Source organism: Mustela lutreola, chromosome 7 (assembly GCF_030435805.1).
Source record: "Mustela lutreola isolate mMusLut2 chromosome 7, mMusLut2.pri, whole genome shotgun sequence".
Classification (NCBI taxonomy): Eukaryota; Metazoa; Chordata; class Mammalia; order Carnivora; family Mustelidae; genus Mustela; species Mustela lutreola.
The window spans coordinates 89,926,621-89,948,400 of record NC_081296.1 but is presented as its reverse complement, the minus strand read 5'-3'; the positions used below and the strand labels follow the sequence as shown (position 1 = coordinate 89,948,400).

Sequence of the window (21,780 nt, the reverse complement as noted above, 5' to 3'; positions counted from 1 at the left end):
GTATTTGAACAAGATCCCCAGGTGATCGTTTGGCATATTAACATTGGAGAAGTCCTACAAAAATATTCAGGGCGTCAGAGTCAATAACCTGGAATAAGACATTAGTGACACAGAAAAATGATGGTATGCAAGGTGACTTTCTATGGAGGTCTGCAACCCTCCGTGAGTGAATATTTGTTCATTATTGAAAACCACACTCCTAATTCCTGAAGTTATTTTTCTCTGTAGTGCTTAGCCATGCAGGGAATCAGACGGTGCTTATTTTTATTGACTTTGATCTATTCCCGCAACTAGAATATAGGCTCTGTGGGGGCAGGTCGTGGAACTGTCGTCTTTTTTTGTTCCCTGCTCCCGCACCGCACATAAATAAGGAGGAGAGCCTGTCTATTCTAGAACTTCTGCCCTACTAAAGAACTTTGAAATGAATTTGGTTTAGGATAAGAAAACAGTCAAGATCCTCTGTGCTTTGGCATCTCCTCCTGCTTCCCTGAAGTTATGTCCAGGGTAGAGGGATATGGGCATACAAGCCTGGAGAGCAGGTGCCCTAGGGATGGAGAATGGTGGTGGGCAACCCCTAGCCATCTCGCACATTAGAGGGAGAATAGATTTTCCCAATAATGCAGCTTAGGAGACTTAAGGAAGATGCTGAGTTTATGGCTCTGCTGTGGTGCTTTTGGATGGCAGCCTAGACTAGAACCTCAGGCAAACTGTGGAACTACTTCATTTCCATAGAAGAGGTTGGATTAGAAGAGGTTTAGGAGTCTCTGCAGCTGTAAGATTCTGTGAGTTCTGTGCTCCTCCCCGGCTCTAAGAGTGTCTGTGGAATGGGAATTGGGGATTGGAGGAAAAATAAATTTTTAAATTAACTTTCTTTTGCCCCAGAGAACTACTAGTAAGTCTACTTTCCGAAGATTCATTCACCAATGCCATTAAGTATCCCGCTTTGGAGGCTCAACCCCAGCTTGGCAAGGGTGTGAATATCTGGGGCTGAAAGATGAAGACTGTCTTAGATGTTACTGTTTAAAGAGCCCAACTCTAGCTAGGGGCTCGGGGCAGGACTCCTTCTGTGTGGCCAGTGGAGGGCCGACATGGAGCAATTGCTAAATCCGTCAGTCTCTATTTGTGTATAGAAAGCATGTACACATGCATATGTGTACATATACATGACACACACATGCACATATAGACACCACGTATGTGTATATACATATATATACATCTATATGTGTGCACAGATGTATATAGGCAGTACGTAAACACACACACGTGTGGTGAAAGAGACTCTGTTTCAGCTCAATGTGACCTATGTCTCTGTACCCATGGAACCGTTGCTCTGCTCCGAGGGCCACCCTCGGGCCACCACCCACCCCTCGCGTTTGGACGGGCAAGCCGTGAGCGCAGAACATGGAGAAGGAGGAATACCTGTAATACCTGAGGTATCTTTAGAGTCTGATTCAGAGTCGGACGTCTCCGAAGATTCCGACGTTTTCTCAGGCAGGTGGGGGAGCTGTGCGATATCCATGGGTGTGTCCTTGTATTCAGGATTACTGCAGGGGGGAGGGAGGCACTCATCAGGAGAGCAGACACCCATTCTCGATGGTCTGCTGTGGACCATCTTCTCCCCACTCCTGTCCCCAAGTGTCTGGAGTTGAGAGAGTTTAAAAGCCACTGCGAGAAAGCATTTCCCAGCTCCCCATGGGACTTGTGTGGGAGCTGGGATTTTGCACACTGTGGCTACAGCTGCACCCCGCTACAACGGCTGAACACCCGCGTGCCACAGGAAAGCCCCTAAAAGGCTTTTAAATAATCAGGGAGCACTGGGGGCCGGAGCACTGTGCTGCTTGACATTTGTCCCAGTTGAACACCTGGGGACAGAGGGAGGGTGAGAAGTACCCTCAGCTCAGCCTGCCCATGCCTCCTGGTGTGCCCTGTCATCTCTTGGGCTCCTAAGGAGTCCATTGCCTCAGTGCCCTCATCTTGGTTCCTTGATGGGGCTTCTCAGCTGTTCTGAAGGCTCTAAAGCGACTGGGGGTGGGGGAGGTCGTGTGCTGAGCCCTCGGCGCCTAATGATCTGACAGACGCACAGGTGCACCTCGGGATGCATGGATTATGGCTACTAAACTGTCAACACACCCATTACAATCACATTTTCAGCCGCTCATGTGGTGTACACCTGTGGCTTGTTAAGCTGGGACTCTGATTGCAGTGGGGTGAGTCCCAGTGTGAAAGAGGCCCTAACAGAATGGATCTAAGCCCGTTTGCACAAATGGGCTTAATTTTTGTTCTATTTTTAATTCAGAAAGAGGCCTCTTCTGGCAAAGAGAGTTGCGTTCGGTCAGTTTGAGTTGGTTATCTTCTAGAAATGCCCCTTGAAGGCCAGCCCAGTGTATGAGCAACATGGGCTCCTGTCATCTCAAGACACAAGGAGAGCCCCTTGCCTTGAAGTGGGAAAAGGCTTCTTCTACCCTACCTGGTGGCTGGCCAATGTCCCTTACAAGGGGCGATCATAGATCCATTTGCTAATCTCTAGTGAAATGCCGATATCAAAGAGCCATGGTTTCAGTAGCTACTCTATAATGGTCGGTGTTGCTGGGAGGGTTAATTCACTAAGATGGATAGTCAGGCATTTGCACCATAGTGTGAATTAGCTTCAGTGGCAGAGCTTTCAACAATCAGATGAGACTAATGGGGGGGATAGTGGCCTTAGCACTTAAGCAGTCTCTGAACACTCTGGAGTCCCTGATTCTAGCAACACATGAGGGAACAGGAAGAAGAGCAGTAGAGGAGTGTTCATTTTGGAACAGGGAAGGAGAGGCCTGAATGGACCTGGAAGTGAGGGATTCTGAGGAGGACGAGGTGGTATAAAAATATCGCTCAGGGAAGAACAAAGGACAGGAATGTGGGAGAGGAAAAAAAAAAACTTCAGTAAGTTGCTCTTTTGCTAATATTTAGTAGTTGCTATTTTGCCAAGGTCAAGTCCTTTTTTTCTGGATCTTTAGCTTATAGACATGATGCCGATGAACAGAAGACATGGTGCAGTTTCCTTGGCTAATGCCCATCTGTACTGGTCTCCTTCACAAGTCATTGGTCACCCAACTTGTAGCCTTTTATTATTGAACTCACGGTGAGTCTTTGGGTCAGCTGAGATAGGTCTACCATGTTTGAGATCGAGGTTCTTGAGTCTGAAAACTGGTCTTCCATCCTCTCCCTATGGAATTAGGTGGATGACAATCACCAGACACTTAGGAGTGTGTATCCTTTGATCCCAGGCTAGATAAGGGTGTTGACCCCCAATTTCATGGACTAACCTCTCCTTAACCCATCTCATTGCCTCCATTTGGGGGCAGAGTAGGACGTCATGGGACCAATGAGGCAGTAAGAAAGATCCAGACCAAAAGAAATCTCCCTGAATGGGAGGGGCAAGCACATGGATGACGTCAGTACCCTATGTGACCTCAGCGCGGGGGACAGATGTCTTCTAATCTGTGATGTCTCTGTTACTAATGCCTGCTTTCTGGTAGTAATGGGTCTCTTTGGCACAACACCATTTTTGACCAGCCAAAGGGTGTTAATGCCACAACACCTTATTCCATTTTCTCTCTGGCATATGAGTTCTTATAACCTGCATTACACAACGCCATCGTTCCATAAACATCTTGGCAAAAGGATTCCTTGATGTCAGAACCCATCTTGAGCATATCACAAACAAACACAGGGGAAAGTTCGCATAAAAGTCAAGCCTCCGAGAAAGACACACAAAATACACATACTTGGACTTTTAGACAGAATTAATGTAGAGTAGAAGAGGTCAAAGAAGGAAAAAGAAAGTAGATAAATGAAGACTGTTTTAAGTGGTACACATTAAGGCCCTCTCTAGAGCAATAATCATTAGTGTCTGATTGATATGTTATTGGTAGCAAGCACATTCATGCCTTCGAGTCATCACCAAAGCACACGAACACACTCGGAAGCGTCAGTGTGCCGATGAGCCACGGTTGTCAGCATCTCAGCCCTCATTTGGCTGTCTCCCAGAAAAACGGGATTCAGGTACTCCCTGTCTTGATTATCAGCCAAAGGGCACCAACTTCCATTCAGAAGACCTACTGGAAGCTTTCCTATTCAGACCATGTGGGGGTCCAGAGTGGTGGGTTTTGGCCAAGAGAAGCCCCAAACTGGAATGACGGCAGTGGGAGACAGCCAAGCTGTGAGCCTCCTGATAGTTTCAGGACAGGATAGGTGGAAAACCTCCTGGAAATTTTGCCCGCAGCAGCAGACCACCTGGGCTGTTGGTCTTGGTTTCCTTTTAGCTTGTTTGACTCCAAAGGTGGGAGGCAGAAGGGGAAGAAGAGAGAAATGGGGCTGTGGACTAGAATTTAGAGAGCTGCTGAACCTAGCCACATTTATGGGTGTCAATCTGAGGGCGCATTAGGATAGCAGTAAAACTAGACGGAGGCCATGTGGCATCGGGCACAAGGAGATGGCTTTCATTTATTCACTGATATCGCCCTGATTTTGGCAAAGCAGTTTCCTCGGCTTACCAAAACCTGAAAGCCAAGGGAATCCAATGTGGTATAATATGCTTAAGATTTCCTGCCTGGGATACAGGTGGGATAAACTGAACCCATGTCCCCATGCTCTTTTGCTTATTTTTCTCAAGGACTGGAGTGCATGCATGCAAGTTCATGGGGTGGAGAGAAGCAGGTGCTTCTTGAATGCATCATCTGTAGGCAGAAGTCTATCTTTTTTTCCCCTAGCCTGAACATTTGTGGGAGAAACCAAAGCAGCTTCTCAGAGCTGCCCAAATGTTGACAGACCAAGAATTACTGAAAATGTTGTGAATGTGCCCCGAAGGTCCCCTCCACCATAGCTCTGATCTTTTCCTATTCCTTTGAGTCTTGTGGGAGGAAAAGCAGAATTTCCACATAATTCCACACCAGATACTGCCAAAAGATAATAAAACATGTCAGCTATTAACCACGGGCTGCATATTTTATAACTGACACAGAAATGAGAAAGAATTAGAAAATATACCTAAGAAGATAATTCACCCAGATGATATTCTTCTCATTTGCGTTCTTGGCATTAATAGCTATGGTGGCACTAGACTGTATCCAAATATATCCTCCGTTCTTCTGCATCCAGCGGTAGTACTTCGTCACACACTGGCCCTTATTCAGCACTGGGGGCAAAAACAAAACAAAAACACAAGGCATTGCGTATTAAGACGGGGACCAAATGATTATCATCTCGGCAAAACGGCGAGCTTAGAAGGGGGAGGTCCCTCGCTAAGCCAGGGGTGCCCTTCTGTAAGCTTAATGTAGAATGCCATTAGCAGGACAAATAAAATCAACAATTCAGTGGAGCGAGGGTTACTAGCATTTGGAGCAAGACTTGATTCCGTTCTGGGCAATCATGGTGTGAAAGGAAGAATAAAAGGACTATGAATCTTGTTGGCTCCCAGAATACCTAATGTGGTGTGGATATTGTCAATGGGTTTGACGTCAGACGCTAACAAAGGAAAATCTGTATGTGATTTATTCATAGCTGCGAGGTAGATCTCTTTGAGATCCCGGATATTTGAATGGTTCCGAAGAAGCTTTACCCCCTGTCTTTGATCATTTCACCTCAGTGCAAGCAATACCAACCAGTGTCCCCATACATCTGCTCCTTTTGATCTTGCCGAGCAGAATTTATAGTCCGCCTATGAACGAAATTTACATTGGTCAGTCAGGGGAGATTCTGGTGAGACTTCACTGACTGTTGGAGCAGAAGAAATCCCCCAACCAAGTCAGAGAGAAACCCTGGCCTAAGGGAGGCACGGAATTGATTTGGCTAGAGCCAAATGGAGTGACAGCTCCACACAGCCTCTGAAATATGGCCCCAAATGAAGGAACAAGTAAAAACAATCAGTAATGTGAAACGGTGCCATTAAATACCCACTGAAGGAGAGCTTTAAAATGCAGATGTTAAAAATGATACTTTAACCAAAATCTTGCCAAGTTGAAATTGATTTGATTTGTATCTGGGTACTCCTAAGCTAGTAAAAGGGGAAAGTGCAGTAAATCATCCCCTGAAATAAAGTGCTATGGAAAGGAATGGTTTAAAAGGATGCCGGAAACGTTCAAAACCCGCTGTTATGACTTGGCTAGGGATCGCGGGGACTCCACACCCCCGGAAAGCGCGCCAGGCGCTTGGCCACTAGAGGGCAGTGTGCACTCGTCCACGTTGCCCACTTTTTGGCATGTCCTTGTCTCCGTCTGCTAAAATGAAAAACCTCTAACTGCTGTAATAAATTTGGCTAAATTAGCTGCTAAATGGTTATCTCAAGTAATATGTATTTGCATTAATCATCTTGCTCTAAACCAGAACAAGCCAGAGTCCTAAAGACGTAGTAAATTCATATTGTCCATTTAATTACGGCTAATAAGTGCTTCATATACAATAGTTTCATGAAGTACATTTTGATTTTTTTTTTTTGGGGGGGGGGTGTTGGATGGGTAAGGGGAAGTCACTTTGGAAAAGAGCCGTGTTTTAAGGCTGTGGAAGCTCATCCCGTCACGTCTGAGTCGCTCTTCGTGGCTCCAAAAGTGATCCAAGGTCCCCCTCCGCATCTTAGGTCCGGAAACCTAGAAGCTCCAGCGCTTGTCACCCCTTCTCCCTTCGCCCCACGACGCGCTCAACGCGTGGTTGTAAAATTTAATAATTATGCCTTCGCAGTTGCTTGAGAAAGATTTGCTTTGACGAGGGCTTCCCATAGTGGCCAGCTCTGTTCTGAGGCTGTTCAGTAGTTTGGGGTATTTTTAAGGCCCGGAACTGTCATCTTCTCTCGGCGGCGAGGCTCCACAGGTAGCATTGTATTCTCCTTTTGTAGGCGATTGTAAGTTCTGCCATTCTGCATGCATGGCTTCCCAGGCTACAAAACTGCGTGGTGAAGCTGAGAGCGGCAAAGTACTCAGTCTGCCATACAGCTCTTCTGTCAAATCGTTGTTGCATGCAACAAGACGTGCTTTTATTCAAATCCTCTCAACCTGGTTAACTGTTAATAGAGGGAGGACGGCGGAGGAAATTCTGCCCACTGTGTTCACCCAGGGAAACGTAGAGCGTCCCCAGTGGTGGCTGGTGGAAGGTTCTGTCTGCCGTTGTCTCTGGACTGAGGGATAATTGCAAATATCTACGGTTTTTAACGAGGGCAAAGAGATGAAGAGGCCGCTCTTGGATGCTCACGTGAAGAAAACGCTGAGATGGCAGGTTAGCCAGATCGGCCCAGCCCGGCTGGGGATTCCGGACTGGACTCTGACTATATATAAGCAAAATTAAAAAAAAAAAAAAAATTACCCCCAGGTTACAGTGCATAGAAAGGGGAGAAGTAAGAAAGGAATTCTAAAGTTAAATTAGAATTGGCAGAATCAACATAAAAATCCACCCCCCTATTCCTTATAATACTTTCTCTGGCTTAAAAACAAGAAAGAAACAAAATCTCAATTCTGAAATGCATAGAGAGTAAAACATCTGGCTCCTTGGTGAGCTCCATGTATGTGCCATGAAAGGGGCTGCAAGACTGATGTGGTGTCGTCTCTTGGAGCTAAGGCGATATGGCTCTGTTTCCTGAGAATAAATACAGATTTATTAGGGCCCAATAATGCAGTCTTTCTCATCACGCAGGCCAAGATGATGGCCTCGCTAGCAAGGAGAGGCTAGGCTCTCTTTAGCAAAGACAGGAGTCTAACTGGGATAGGCAGGCTTGGTAGGTCTCTGTGTGAGGAAGTGGTTGTGGAAGGACTATGAGGAAGGGGACCCCCTTGGGCTCCTTGGGGTGTCAGGCAGCTACTTGGGTGCCATGACTTGCTGTGGAGAATGCCACAGAGCAGGTCTGGGAGCCCAGCGTGGTCCGCTGAAGAAAGCAAATTTCACCAGTTCCATTCATTTGCCCTGGCCCAGCGTGACAACTCCTAAGAGGTGAAGGCACATTCTGGCCTAGACACAGATCTCTGCTCTTTTCTGAGGACTACTGTTTTCTGAACGTGACCTCCACGTGTCAGTGGGAAGCCAGACAGGGAGAGAGAAGGTGCCAAGTTAGCTCCCACTACAGCAGGAAACGGGGACCAAAATATTGCCCTCATTGTTTTTGTTTTCCAGAAGGTCCCATAAGAAGAAGTCACAATGGAATTTTGCTTCTTTTAACATGAACAAGGACTCATTTTTGCTTGGGGCTCCAGAATATAAATTTATGACTTTGGGATGAAGCTTCGTTCTTTAAAAAAAAAAAAAAAAAATCATACTGGCAAATCAGTTGGATCATTCCAGCTGCGCCAGAGGCAGGATCTGACAGCTTTTCCTGAGCTCATGTGGTCCTAATCAGCTCAAGAAGAAAAGCCACCTTGGTGCCAGTTTGAAAGAGATTTTTAGTTTGTAATAAATTAGACAACTTGAAAAAAAAACACAAAAACTTTTCCAATTCGCTTTAATCCAGTGGCTGTTGTTTTTATTTTTGTGTTTTAGATTTAGATAATGGAGTGAAATGAGAGAATGCCTGTGTCAGGCAATTTCCTAAAATCCCCTTTGTGGGGAAAATCCGAAAAAAGCACGTTGTAACTTACTTGATATGGAAGTCCTTAAAAAATAGCTAATTGTCCCTTGAAAAGAGATACACAGTCATCAAACCAAAGAGCTGCAGACCAAGTTCATAACAATGTGCTCAAACTATAAAGAGCAGAAGCAGAGAGAGAAAGAAATTTTATATGTGGGTCGTATTTTTAGCTTCATACCATGATACATCTGAGTACTTTCAACACATAATGTGGCATCTTCTCTTTGATTTATCTCAAAGTTTGCTATTTGGGGTCCCCAACTTGGTAGAAGAGCCTGTGTGCCCCTCACCGGATTCGCTGGTCACATCACAACCTCTCTAGAATTACATCATTGAGGTTGTACCATAGGAATTAATTTTCTTTAGGGCTCTCCCAACATTTCGATAGCCTTTACTGAGGTTATACAGGATAATTATGAAGGTACAGGATGGATGGACACGGGTTTCCCAGGTTCACATACAATCTCAAATGGTCCCAGGGGCCATGCTGAGCGCCTCTGCTAGCACGCGAGAACTTGTTTCTTTTACTCTGAAGTCTAGGGCATAACCAATTATTCTTGGCTGCTCCTGGTCTGAGGAGAACCTAGAAGCTGTCATCAGCACCACCCCACAAGCAAGCTAAAGGTGCTTTGAGTTACAGGCTGTGCTCTTTAGAGGACAGGGGTGACCCCACCTTTGTGAGGAGACTATGTTACAAAGAGACGTAAATCCTCCTGGCTGAAGTGTTCCAGTCCTGTTCATCTGACAATTTTTGGCTATTGGCATTAAAACCCCACCCACCCCCAATGGTGAAGGGAGTGACCAATAGAGCTCAATCAGAAGAAACCTTCAGGGAACTACCATTTTAGGACACGTGACCCGTTATGCCAAACACACTTCCCTCACAAAGGACCGAATGCTCTGTGCTATTGGATATCCTTAAAAAATATCACCGGGCCTCTCGGTTTGAGCTTAGCAGTAGGCATTCAAGAAATGTCCTGCCTGTAGAGGAGAACTTCTCTCCTCCCAAACCTGATGAACTCCGGCCGAGGCACACATCCATGGCTTTGCACGCAGCCACCAACAGAGGGACTTCAGTCTTCCTTGGGAAAACTTTGTCCCCAGGAATAGACCACTGACTGAAAGGACATAAAGGAAGCCTGTGTCTGTGGCAGGAACATAATTCTGTTAGTAAATCAAAACAAATCAGTACAAGTTTGCCTTCAGAAATATGGAGAAAAAAAGAGAACATGGTCTCTTCCTGTTGGGCTGTTCCACCAAATCAAAGCCAAAGATTCTAAATAGTGAGTTGCTTGTGTCTTAAAAAGAAGGAAGCAGTCTAATTCAGTTTGAAGAGGGGACGAAGAACACATATCAAAAGCGGCCTTTTAGCAAAGTGTCTCACAAAAGGACATTTTAGTGGTTTGCATATGCATTAAAAAGCGGCAATACTTGGCGTATTCAGGTAAGTATAGAATAAATAGGAAATGGTGAGATCATCGGAGATCGCACACTTCACATTCACACAGCTGAACAAAGAGCTTCATTATCGTCATGGCGATAGGAGGACGCATCTGCGGCGCCATTCACCCCTCCGTGAGGTACCTTCACCAGTGGCTGTGGAGAATGGAGAGGGGGTGTTTCTCTCAGGATCTCAAATATTATTTTGGGATTCACTAATGTGGAGTGCGTGCAAGTAATGGGTGTGTGTGTGTGTGTGTGCGCGCGCGAATCACACCTTCCTACTTAATACCACAGTTGGGTGCTTAGCTGTAGCCACTGGTTTCTTTCTACATTCACAAAACTGGCAGATGAAACATGAAAAAGAATACTGACTCTTTAATCTCTGCTTCTCCACCTAAGGCCCAAGGCAGGCTGACAGGGAACTTCATTCTGGAAACAGGACTTTTTTTTTTTTTTTTTTTTTAATTCTGGATTACTTTTTCCTCTGCTTTTGAAAACTGTGGGCTATAGGGGAATGAACCTGACATAGACTTAAAACAGGAACAAGTTTCTTTATCTCAGAGTTAGAGTCCTTGATGCTTACAGGAAGGTCATTTTCAAAACCCACAGGAGAAACAGTATTAGAGGCAGAAACTGTGCATTAAATGCTTTATTTACTTGCAATAGAGACAGTTTTTCATTTAGAGCTGCTCATAGGATCAACCCAGGCTTTGATGCTGTGCAGACTTTCCTATAGATTTTGCAATTAGTGAGCTAGATGTCTTAAATAGCAGGCATCCACAAATTGGTTTTTAGTTTTTTTGTGAATCCATGTGCCGGGCAATATTTGGTGAAGTTTAATGATATTTGATACTTAATGTGAGTTACGAGCTTGAGGACAGAAGACTGTGGATGTTCTGTGAATAAGTATGCATCATCTATGGATTTTCCCCCTAATACACTAATGACAGGCCCTGCTCGAATCGCTATCTGTGTGATTTATAACCTTAGAAGAGGTTTTTTCCTATACCACTGCCAATTGATAGATTTTTATTAACTGTTAATATTGAATCATGCAGAAAACTTTTCATTGATTTAGGACATGTCAATTTGTGAAGTTTAAAAAATAAATTCCTCTTTTCTTCATGATAACGTACTGAATTGGAGACCAAGCCTTTTAAACACCGATGGTATCTTGTTCTAGGACAGTAAAAAATCAGTGATGGTTGGCATGAGTGACATTTGAGATCTCAGATTTTTTTTTTTTTCAAGCTGTTTACAGTTCTGCTGGCGTTTCTGTACCACTAATTCCTGACTTTCTTGACCTAAAATAGTTAAGGACAGGGTGTTTCCTAGCCCTTACACTTTGTTGGTGGGAAATGGGGGGTAAGGATTTGCCATATAAAGGGAAGCAGTGAACTCTTCAGCAGGGAATTAAGAAAACTTGATGGCTAGGAGCAGAGGGAAATGTTGGATTTATTAACTCATTCAATAAATATTCTTTTGAGTGCCTACTTACTCCATGCCAGGCCCTGGAGGATCTCCAAGTATGTAAAGATTGGCTGTGAGCCTGTCCCACTATTAGTCTCAGTCATGTAATCCCATTCCCTTACCAGTGATTGGTTTACATTTGGAATATGGTGAAATAGGGGAGAGTTGAAACCCATGGGGAGGTCTCTCTTTTTGGGAACTGTTCGGGAAGTTTTCTTCATCCTGAAAAAAGGACTTACCTCCATTTGCCTTTCTTTCTTTCTTTCTTTCTTTTTTTTTTTTTAAAGATTGTATTTTTTTTTTTTTTTTTTTATATATATTGATTTGACAGATCACAAGTAGACAGAGAGGCAGGCAGAGAGAGGAGGAAGCAGGCTCCCCGCTGAGCGGAGAGCCCAACTCAGGGCTCGATCCCAGGACCCTGGGATCATGACTCGAGCGGAAGGCAGAGGCTTTAACCCACTGAGCCACCCAGGCGCCCGCATTTGCCTTTCTATGGGAGACAGATACTTAACTACTTTCACTAAGACACTTACAACTGTGATCATTCCTAGGGAAAGCGGGTTGAGGGTCTGAAAGTATGGGGGTCTGACCTGGCCTGGGTGAATTCTTCACCTCCTTTAAAAAATGAAGTATCGAGCAAGGTTAAGCTGGAACGTAGGGAGAACTAAGAAAAGACGAAAGGATGAGGTTGGATCTTTGTTTCAGATTTATTCTATGTCTCTCATGGACCCTGTGTTTCTGCATAAGGTCATTTTATGAGGGTCACTAAACATCTTTAACATGAAATATATACGTGGTGAGGCACATGTATCCAGAAACTAGTGTTGGCAAAAATCAAGAGTATTGAAAGGAGCCTAGACACGTGCCATTTGTGCCCCTGTTGTGCAGATTTTCAGAAATCCAAGGACTTTGTTGTGAAAATGTGTCAGATTCTCCCAGGTAGTAGCAGTCACTGTTGGGTGTCCACTGAATGGCTATTCCTTTTTTTTTCCAGTTTTATTGAGAAATAATTGACAAAGGTCACTGTGTGTGTTAAACACACAGCACGATGGTTTGATTTCCATATATTATGAAACCATGACCACAAATGGGTTCAGTTAACCTTCATCTTCTCATGTAGGTAAAAAAAAAAAGAAGGGAAAAGAACGATAAAGGAAGAAAATGTGCTCCTTGGGAGCCCCTGGGATTGACCCTCAACCACTTTCCTAGATCCTGTGGCAGTGTCAGGGGCAGTGCTCACGCTGGGGAGGAGGGAGGAGAAAGCAGCACTTCTTCCCTGATCAGGGACCTTTCCAAGTCCTGGGGGGAGAACTCTTGATTGTTTAAGTCAGTCACGGTCACTGCATCCAGTGTGTGGCTCAGGCTTGGACACTTGGTGAAATGCTGGACAATGGGACATGGTGTGGGGGGCCGGGGGAGCTCTCTCTCCTGGAGGGCCATGATGAATATTTCTTTAAAAAATGAGCACAGAATAGTGATGGACCCATTCCTGACTTGGGACATTGTCTTGTGAGGGACTGGTGATGGATAGTGCTACTGCTGTCTTTTGATCATGAGGAGAAACTGAAGACAAGTACAGAGGAAGTTGACGTCATTTTTTGCTTGTGTTTTCTGTCCCTTGGAACTGAAGGCATTCTAGTCAATGTGCCCCACCAAAAATTCTAGGAAGCCAGAGGGGATACAGAGTTCATAAAGAAGTTTAAATGACCTGATCCTTAATTAGTGCTAAATTTATGGAAAAGCCATTGTATGCTAAACACATATACAAATTAAATCACTGTCCCTCATCTGTGTTAAACAAGGAAAAGTTGGAGGGTTTTTTTTTTTTTTTTTTTGAGATAGGCAAGGTATCATTACATCAACATTTTAAGGAAAAGAGTTATAAAACTTCACCAGCATTTTGTTCTTAATCTTGTATAGAGTACAAAAAGTGATGGAACTGATTTTATTTTGCTTGATTTAGGTTAAAATGGATGTCTTAGAAGTATTTTTTTTCTGATCATGCTTTATAAGAGCAATGAGGGGGTTAATTTCTCTGAAATATCAGGTATTCTTTTTTATGACCATAAAAGCGTCTACTAACTGAAATAGTAAGAAGGAAAAGCCCAGGGATCCACATTAGGGTTGTATTAGAAAATATCCGTCCCATCGAAGTTCTCGCTTACTTCCTGGGTAGAGAGGAAAGACGGTGTACTGCTGGATTCTGTGTCCGTTTATGTTCTTCTAAGCCTGGAATGTCCCTGACCCTGCACCTCTGCCCATCTCCTGCCACCCTGGCTTCCTGCCATCCTCTTTCAAGATGGGGTGTCTCTGAATTTCTTGTCCACCCCCCCCCTTGTTGCCCCACTCCTCACCCCCACCCCAATCTCTGGGATATCTGTGTTTTATCCATCTCAATAGTCCTCATTTGATGCTACCTTTTCAAAATGGGCTATTTTCATGCTATCTTTTCTACCAGTACATAAGCTCCTGGAAGGTAGAGACCACACCTTAGTTATTGTTCAAACCTTACTGCAATACCACAGAGCTCTGTGTACAGTACGCACAGATGTCGGATGAATTGGACAGGGAAAATGTTACTGTTTGTCTTCACACACGGAAAAAGTACGTGGAAAAATATTAACCTGGGGGAAAAAACTGAAAGACCTCCTTTTGTTTATGAGTTGATTGTTACTTCTATTTATACTCTAACAGCTTTCTCCACTGATGTTCAAAACCCTGCACTTTTGTAAAGAAGTCCATCTCTTTATCAAGTAATCACCTACTCAGTGAACACTGCCTCAGATACCCTCAGGGCCAGTTTGCTACTTGTATTTTACTGGTATTCACAACATTCAGATTACAGGAGGGGAATCTTAAGCCCCCTAAGATTGTTAGTCACTTTGTATTTATTTTTACTTAATGTACAAGAATGCCTTCGAAATGTCAGTTTAAGTCCGTCCTCAACCAGTAACCCGCATGGGAGTCTTCTAGGGAGCTTGTTAATTGCAGGTCTGGACTCAGTAAGCTGGGGGTGGGCATTTCTATAATGCGGTGGCACAAGGACACTCAGCTGATAGGCCCTCGTTGGGCTCTGTTCTTATGTGCCTATCTTTAGCCTGGAAAAGCCAAAATCAGTATTTTCCCAAAAATGGAAAAACAAAAAGATAAAGATAATGCAGGTCATTCACTTCTGCATAAAACCCTGACTTTATTTTGTCTCTCTGTGACTCTCTTTTTTTGGCTGATGGACAGGCACATGATGCGGGCTGACCTGGCTTCTGAAAACCGTCTGACATGGTAGCTGTGATGCGTATCTTCTTTCAGTGGCATTTTCACATTCATACAGAGGAAGAAGAGAAACTCATTTGCTTTGGGGAAAATGTCCAGCCAATGATCGGGTTGCAGCTAAATCCCTGAAGGCCCGGCCCCAAGAAAGCCCAAGTAAGATCCTAGAAAGAAGTACCCTAGGCTTTCTGCTCTTGGCCCACCCACCAAACTTTGTGCCTTCCTCTCTCCCCCCACCACAGCTTCCTTTCCCCTGTGCGGCGGCTGCCTCCCCAGATCAACAATTAAATTCCCCCTTTGTTTGCGTGGCAGATGACAAATGCACGGAGGACATCTTGTGTTTCCGAGGCAGGCAGGGCACTTACTTTGATTGATGCGCGGTTGTGGAAAAAAATGAGCTGGGAAGGAATTACAATGGAGGGCCTGCAGACGGGAAGGGGATATACTAATTAGTCCTGCATTAAGCAGTCGGCTTGCATTTGGCGATGAGATGCCTTCAGGAGGGAAGTGTAGGGGTTATTGATGCAAAACAGTGTGCAACGCGTTCTGCCAGGTAGCTGGGCATGACTTTTGTTAAGGAGGATAGAATTTTGTAATTAAGAAATAAAGACTGAGGCTAATGTTTATATATTTTTTAACATCCCCCAAATATATTGGGTGGGCCATGCCTTTTAATTCTATAAGATCTCACAGACAACCTGCAGGTCTTTCTGCCTTCTGAAATAACTCTCGCAGAGTTTCATTATCCTGGGTAATGTCCTAGGAAGGGAAAACTGCAACCACTTCTAGCATTTCTGGCTCCTTTTTCTTGGAAGTCCCATAGTGGCAGAGCCTTGAGCCTTGCTAGTGGAGCACAACCTTCTAGAGAGAAGGGAAGTCTCTCTTCGCCACTCTGTCGAGGTTTTAGAATCGTGCATTTGAGCTGGAAAGGTCCCCGGGGATATCTCAAGACAAGTTGAGCAACTTCTACAGACAAAAGTCTGGATTTTTCTCTGTTTGGTTTAGCATTTGTGGTCTGCCCTTCTATATGTGGGCTATCAGCAGAGTGGTAGACAGGTGCGCTGCTCTTGAATGATCGAGCTAAGAGGGGTGTCAGACTCAAGGGAGATCTGACTGGTCATCTGAGGTCAGTACCTCCTGAGTCCTGGAGGACTGGAGCCTGATAGGCCAAGATGCTCAAATAATTCCTTAGATGAGTAGTCGAGAATTCAAACCTCAAAATGTTGGTTGGGTCAGTTTGGACTGGAGAGTCAGTGACATTGGGTTCAATGACTCCAGTAGGGTGGCGTAAGAAAAAAAAAAAAAAAAGAAAAATCAGAGCTCTTTGGTCACCGTGTGAAAGAAGAGGTCCTACTACCCCATTGGTTTTAGAATCCCAGTATAATTTCACTCACCCACCATGTTGGTACAGATAATGCGATTCTTAGTGATTCTTTATGTTGAAAGCCAGTGAACTATCGGGCGTCTCATGTTAACTTAGTGGGAGAGTGAATGGTCCAAAGTTCTTGGTTCAACTGATGGAAGTTGTCAATTCCTGCTGCAGCTGATTCCCTTTTACTTTCCTTATTCTAGAGACAAGTTCATCTATGGATTTACAGATGCCTATGCTAGGAAAAAGATATAAGTGATAAAGATTGCATTTTGAGTTATCAAAGACTATAGAGTCTTTTAAACTTTTATCTGTAAACTGGAGCATAAGACAGATATCAAAATATCAGGAAATGTTATCAGCTGGCTAAAACCTGTCTTTCTTGCACAGAAACAGGAATTGTGCCAATAGCTCTAGGAAGAAAAGCTAAATAGTTAATGTGGTTTATTTTTGAACCGTCCCTTTGTTTTAGAATTCTATCTTATTCTTCAGCTGATTCTATGTCACCATGACCTTCTCCTGCCAAGAAGGTACAGTCGAGGCATCCTTCGTTAATAGCCTACTGCTTTGGACAGGAGGATCCTGTGCTTTTTGCCTTTTCTTCTAGTGTTTACACAACCAAGACTTATTACATGCTCTGTCATTTTGTTTCTGGGCTGGCTTTGGTTTGAGAATTAGGTAAACATCAGACATTCCATCACACAATTTTAGACTCAATCTTACTTTATAATGATGTTAATGTTTATTGTACAAAGCGAGATGCATTTGTATATTTTAGCATTTTATTTCAGTCACAGAATGCAAAACCTGACATTGGCATCAGTTTGATTTGTGTGTGTGTGTGTGTGTGTGTGTGTGTGTGTGATTGAAGATATTAAGCACTACAAGAATGTTGAAATTTCAATCTGATTAGGATCAAAATTCTTCAGGATCAAAACACTCCTTTTCCTCCCCCTACAGTTTTACTAATTGTGTGCTACTTGACATTGTGGAGTTATTCCACAGCGTGATAGCTAAGTATGTGAAGTGTATTTTACTGTGCAGAATTATCAGCTCATTTTATTTGTTTTTCATGTGTTTGAGGTTATTAAAAGAACTTAAAATTAGAAGTCGTGTGGATGAGTTGAAAGAGTGAACTCAATCATTGTTAGGAGGCTAAATCATAAAGCAATAGCCAGTATGTCAATATCAAGTAATGAAAAAAATCACAGAATTTAAAAGCATACCTTCTCTGTTTATTAGTTGGCACGATACCAGAAAAATTAGGTGACTAGCACAATAGTGAATGGCGGAGTTGTTTATTTTCAGCACTCTCAAATTATTCTGGTTACTGAAAATGAGATAAAAGTAAATCGGAAAGAATGGCATCAAGCATATTTGTTGGAGACCTTTGCTTCATGGGAAGAAATGAACTGCCCTAGCTCACTGTTCCTGAGGAATTGTGTTTCTTCAAGCTGTAAATCAAATCCCAGAGAGATAGCATGACGTTTTCCAAATAATAACTGGGGATGACATAGTTCTTTTTTGTCAGCACTGGGTTTCTGAAGTTAGACCTCAATTAAGATTCCAAAATGAAAAAGCACCCTTCTCTCCCCACACACATGGTCCACGGCAGGGTCCCAAAGACAATATATTCATTTTTAAAGCCTGGATCTCTGGCATATGTTGGTCCAAAAATACACTTGGAGCTTCCTCCAAAGATCTCGAGTTTTTCTCCATCTTTTCTAAATTCCCAGCTACAAAGAACCTGATGTTTCTTTTCAGGAAACAGCATCATTTTTTTCCCCCAATTAATTGAAGAGCCATCTGCTTCTGCCATGCACAACACCCATTCATTCTTAGCAACAAGTGTGTTCCCTAAATCCCTGGTGTGCAATACCACGGCACGCATTCAGTGCTGGGAGTAGAACCTGCCGGAGAGCAGCCTCGCAGGCAGGCTTTTCCCAGAGATGTGATACATACAAAATCTGACACTGAACGTGGTCCCATGTCAGTTGCTAATGCAGGGTTAAAAAATGCTGCAAGACGCTCAAGCTTTGAGACTCTGCCTGACTGAATGTCTTGGCATTATGCTTTTGAAGATGGGAGTCTAAAAATGAGCAAAGGGCAGGAAAGACCTGAGACCACTCTCCTCAGCCATGGCAAGAAAAGGGAGAGGAAGTAAATATGAAGGCCACCTGGCTAGTGTCGCTAGAGGAAAACTTGACTGTCAAGGTATAGACTCTTACTGGTGGCACCTTGCATGTATTTAAAGTCAGAGTTCAGAACTGGGTTTAGAACCTTCTGAGAGGATGAGCTCGTCAGACCCTCATCTTTCGGAGGAAGAGACTACTGGTCGGTTATCAAAAGGACCTCTGGTTGGAAAAAGGGCAGCCTTTTCCTATGAGGTTCCGCAGACCAGTGCCTTGTGCCTTATGGGATTGTCAGAGCCCTTCCACACACAGTGGCGATAGCCCACTGAGTCTGGTGAGGGAAGGCTGCATGGGATGCTTTGTGGGAGTTTTGGCTTAGACCTGGCCAGAGCACGGTTGGTCCCTCTGTCTTTAAATGCCAAAGAAGTCATCTCGGAGGTCAGCTTGTGGGTCAGGAGCTGGGAATCAGACTTAAAGAGCTGAGATGAGTCTTTCTCTCTCTCTCTCTCGGGAGTGTTCCTCAGAATAACCCCCTTTCCAGAAATACAGTGAAAAGACACCACCTTTGAGAGCGGCTGTGGACACCCGATGTGCTCCGCCCCTGTGCCCCAGCTTCCCCCTTGCCCCAGTTTTGCGGTCCGTCAAGTAGGAATCGCTGTAGGCTCTGGTCTATTTGAACTTGCCTTCTCCCACATATATCTTCAAACAGAGACCACAAATTTCAGCGTGGAGCTCGCTCTCTAGAAAATGAAAGGGTCAAGGAAGCACTTAAGGCAGAGCTTCCCCCATCACTTCATGGGAGAGAGAGCACGAGAGACCACAAAACCTCGGGCAAGGACCCAAAGATCCAGCAATTTCTGCGGGCCTGAGTTCCAACTTCCAATCTAATTCCAACACCAGTTGAAGTGATTTACGTCTCACTTTTTCTCACTGCACACTGACCGTCATCTCAAATGTACACACGAGACATGAAGGGAGAAATCCGCCCTGAAACCAAGCAAGCATCCGAGAGACTTGACACGAGCCAGGCTGTTCCCATGCACAGGGGGTACTTACGGTCCAAGTGACTATGCCTGATGCCTTCGACGTCTTCAGCATGGATGAAGTGGTAGCATCTCTTCCCTACGATGTCTACAGGGGTTAGATCCATATAATCACTAATCCTGCAGAGAGAAGAACACAGGCTGGGATTCAGTGGGGGCAGGGGGGGGCGGGCAGGAAGTCCAGAAATTGTTCAATGACTGAGAAACAAGTCCCCTTACAGTTTTCCTTATACTGGGGGTACCCATCAGGAGGTGGCACTTTGAGGGAAAACCTTTTCCGGACAGAGAAGATAATTTCTTCAACGGGTATCGGACTTTTTTGAAAATAGGAGATGTGCTCGATCCAGCAACTGCGTTTAAGTCATGAGACAGGTTTTTCTTTTCTTTTCCTTTTTTTTTTTTTTTTTTTTTGGCATCAGAATACGCATTTGGACAACATAATTCCATGAAATTATTGAGAATCAGTAACAATGCAAGATCCTCATTAGAGGCCAAGATAATTCAAGGTTACGTAATAAAATAAAAACATGTTATGTTGATACCAAATGATTAGAGACACCTTTCATTTAAACAGATTGGTCTTCTATTGGGTATTTCCATGAAAAAAGGGCTTCAACCGCTTCTTGGCACAAAGTCCAAATTGGCATTCAAGGGATATAATTTAAATGCTGAGACATACAGATGCCTGGGGGTATTATCTTTTTCAGTCTTAGTCATTTGGGAGCTCGGCTTTCACTCCTGGCCCTTTTAACTGGTACTTTGTGGTGGATTCCACACAGAAACTTTTAAACCATTGTAGCAGCTCTGCAGGCTTGTGCGAGGCAGTACGTGTGTGTAAGCCTGTGTCATTGATTGTCCAGACGTCAATGTCCTCGGGCAGGAGCACAGAAAAATAGAATGGCAATTGGAAAACAGGTTGGGGGAATCTGCCCGATTTACACAAAGACGTCAACATGCTTATTATCGTCCTCCCTGTCCAGGTACAGATTGGTTTGGGGTGGTCCAAAATAGAATATATCTTCTGTTTAATTTATTCTCTTTACCATCCCTGTGCTTTTTATCGTTGAGGGCTCACACTCGCTCTAAATAGGAGTGAGTCTTTAGAAATGACGTGTTTCAGAAACCTGAGAGACCATGGTCAGAGAGCTCAGTCTTGACCCCTCCCTCAAGGCAGGGGAACTAAACCAAACTGAACCGAACCGAGCCCGAATAATGGGGAATATAATTAAAAGTTACTACCCAGGGAGTGGATTTCTCGACATCTAATGTTAAATATTAAGTAAGATTTTTGGCCAGACTAGAATTCTTGGTAAGCCAAGGTGAAAATGGGACAATATAAAGAGTTTTGTTAACGCCATGGTTTTCTGGTACAAAGCAGATTAGTTGGTGTTTTCCTAAAACCATTAGCTGCTTTCCAAGCACAGTTTACACCCCCTTTCTGCAAATGAGTGAAGAAGGATGTCATTAAAAGGCCCTCATTGGTGTTTCTGAAATTTGCCAGCTCCCCTGAAGGCATCTGATGTCGGCTTTGTCCGTGGCCCTCCTAGGGAATGCAGAGAAGAATGGTCTGCAGAGGCCAGGACAGGTCTTGTGTTTCTAGTTAGCAACTCCTTAGTTAAACAATAGGCCCTGGGAAAAAGCCAGTGATACTTTAGGGAAGACGTTCTTTAGTTTATGCTTTATTGGAATGAAATCCTTCAAAAATCTGACGTATTCCTATGTACAGAACCTGTTACTGTGGCAAGCGTGACTAGCTCAGTGTCCAGAAACATCTTAATACTGGTATAGAAATCCCCAGACCAGTCTGATGACCTATATGAGGAGCGAGATCCTGATGGCATCTTGTACTCTGAGCCTCAGTTTCCTTATCTGTAAAAATAACTTAGGAGGTTGGTGAGGGGATTGATGAATGAAATGAAATGAGCATAGCACAGTGCCTGGCACATGAGGCATGCTTTTTCCTCAGGTCAAGCAAGCAATTTCTTTTAACACGAGTCCTTTTTAAATAACTTCTATCCTCTTCAGCTGGGAAATAATGCTGTACTATATTGGCTAATAAGGGGTTGTGGAAAAAAGTTGTGTGTGTGTGTGTGTGTGTTTTTTTCCTTTAAAGGGAAGAAAAAAAGCTTAAAGTGGGTCACAGAAAATGATCTCAATTATTGGAGTGGCACCAGAAGGCACTCAGGTCCATGGAGCAGAATTAATCAATCTGTGATCACAGGAATGAAAATGAAGTGAGGGTTTGGGGACAGGACAATCACCGGAAGCAGGTAAATAAGATGATGCTCTGGTTTTTGTAGGGAGTGACAGTAGTAAATGTAAATCAAGGGAGCCCAACCTACGTATTTGAAGAGGCAAAGCCATAGGTCATCAGACTTTCTATGTGCCTCCCTGCTTTGGTGCTCCCTCTCTAGCATTCTATCTTTTTCATCAGAGTAAACAGCTTTGTGGGCTAGAACTGTGTTC

General features: G+C 44.0%; 1 protein-coding gene across 5 annotated transcripts in view; it reads right to left on the bottom strand.

The window, feature by feature from the left end:
• Positions 1–21,780, bottom strand: part of NPAS3 (neuronal PAS domain protein 3) — an 845,279-nt gene that overhangs the window by 4,875 nt on the left and 818,624 nt on the right. For 4 of the 5 annotated variants that reach the window (XM_059181882.1, XM_059181877.1, XM_059181879.1 and 1 more), the window contains 3 exons: positions 19,328–19,434; positions 5,032–5,179; positions 1,423–1,547 (listed from right to left, as the gene is read on the bottom strand). In XM_059181882.1, coding sequence (XP_059037865.1) covers positions 1,423–1,547; positions 5,032–5,179; positions 19,328–19,434 — 380 coding nt within the window. The remainder of the gene's footprint in view (positions 1–1,422; positions 1,548–5,031; positions 5,180–19,327; positions 19,435–21,780) is intronic. The other variant, XM_059181880.1, reaches the window with a different exon arrangement.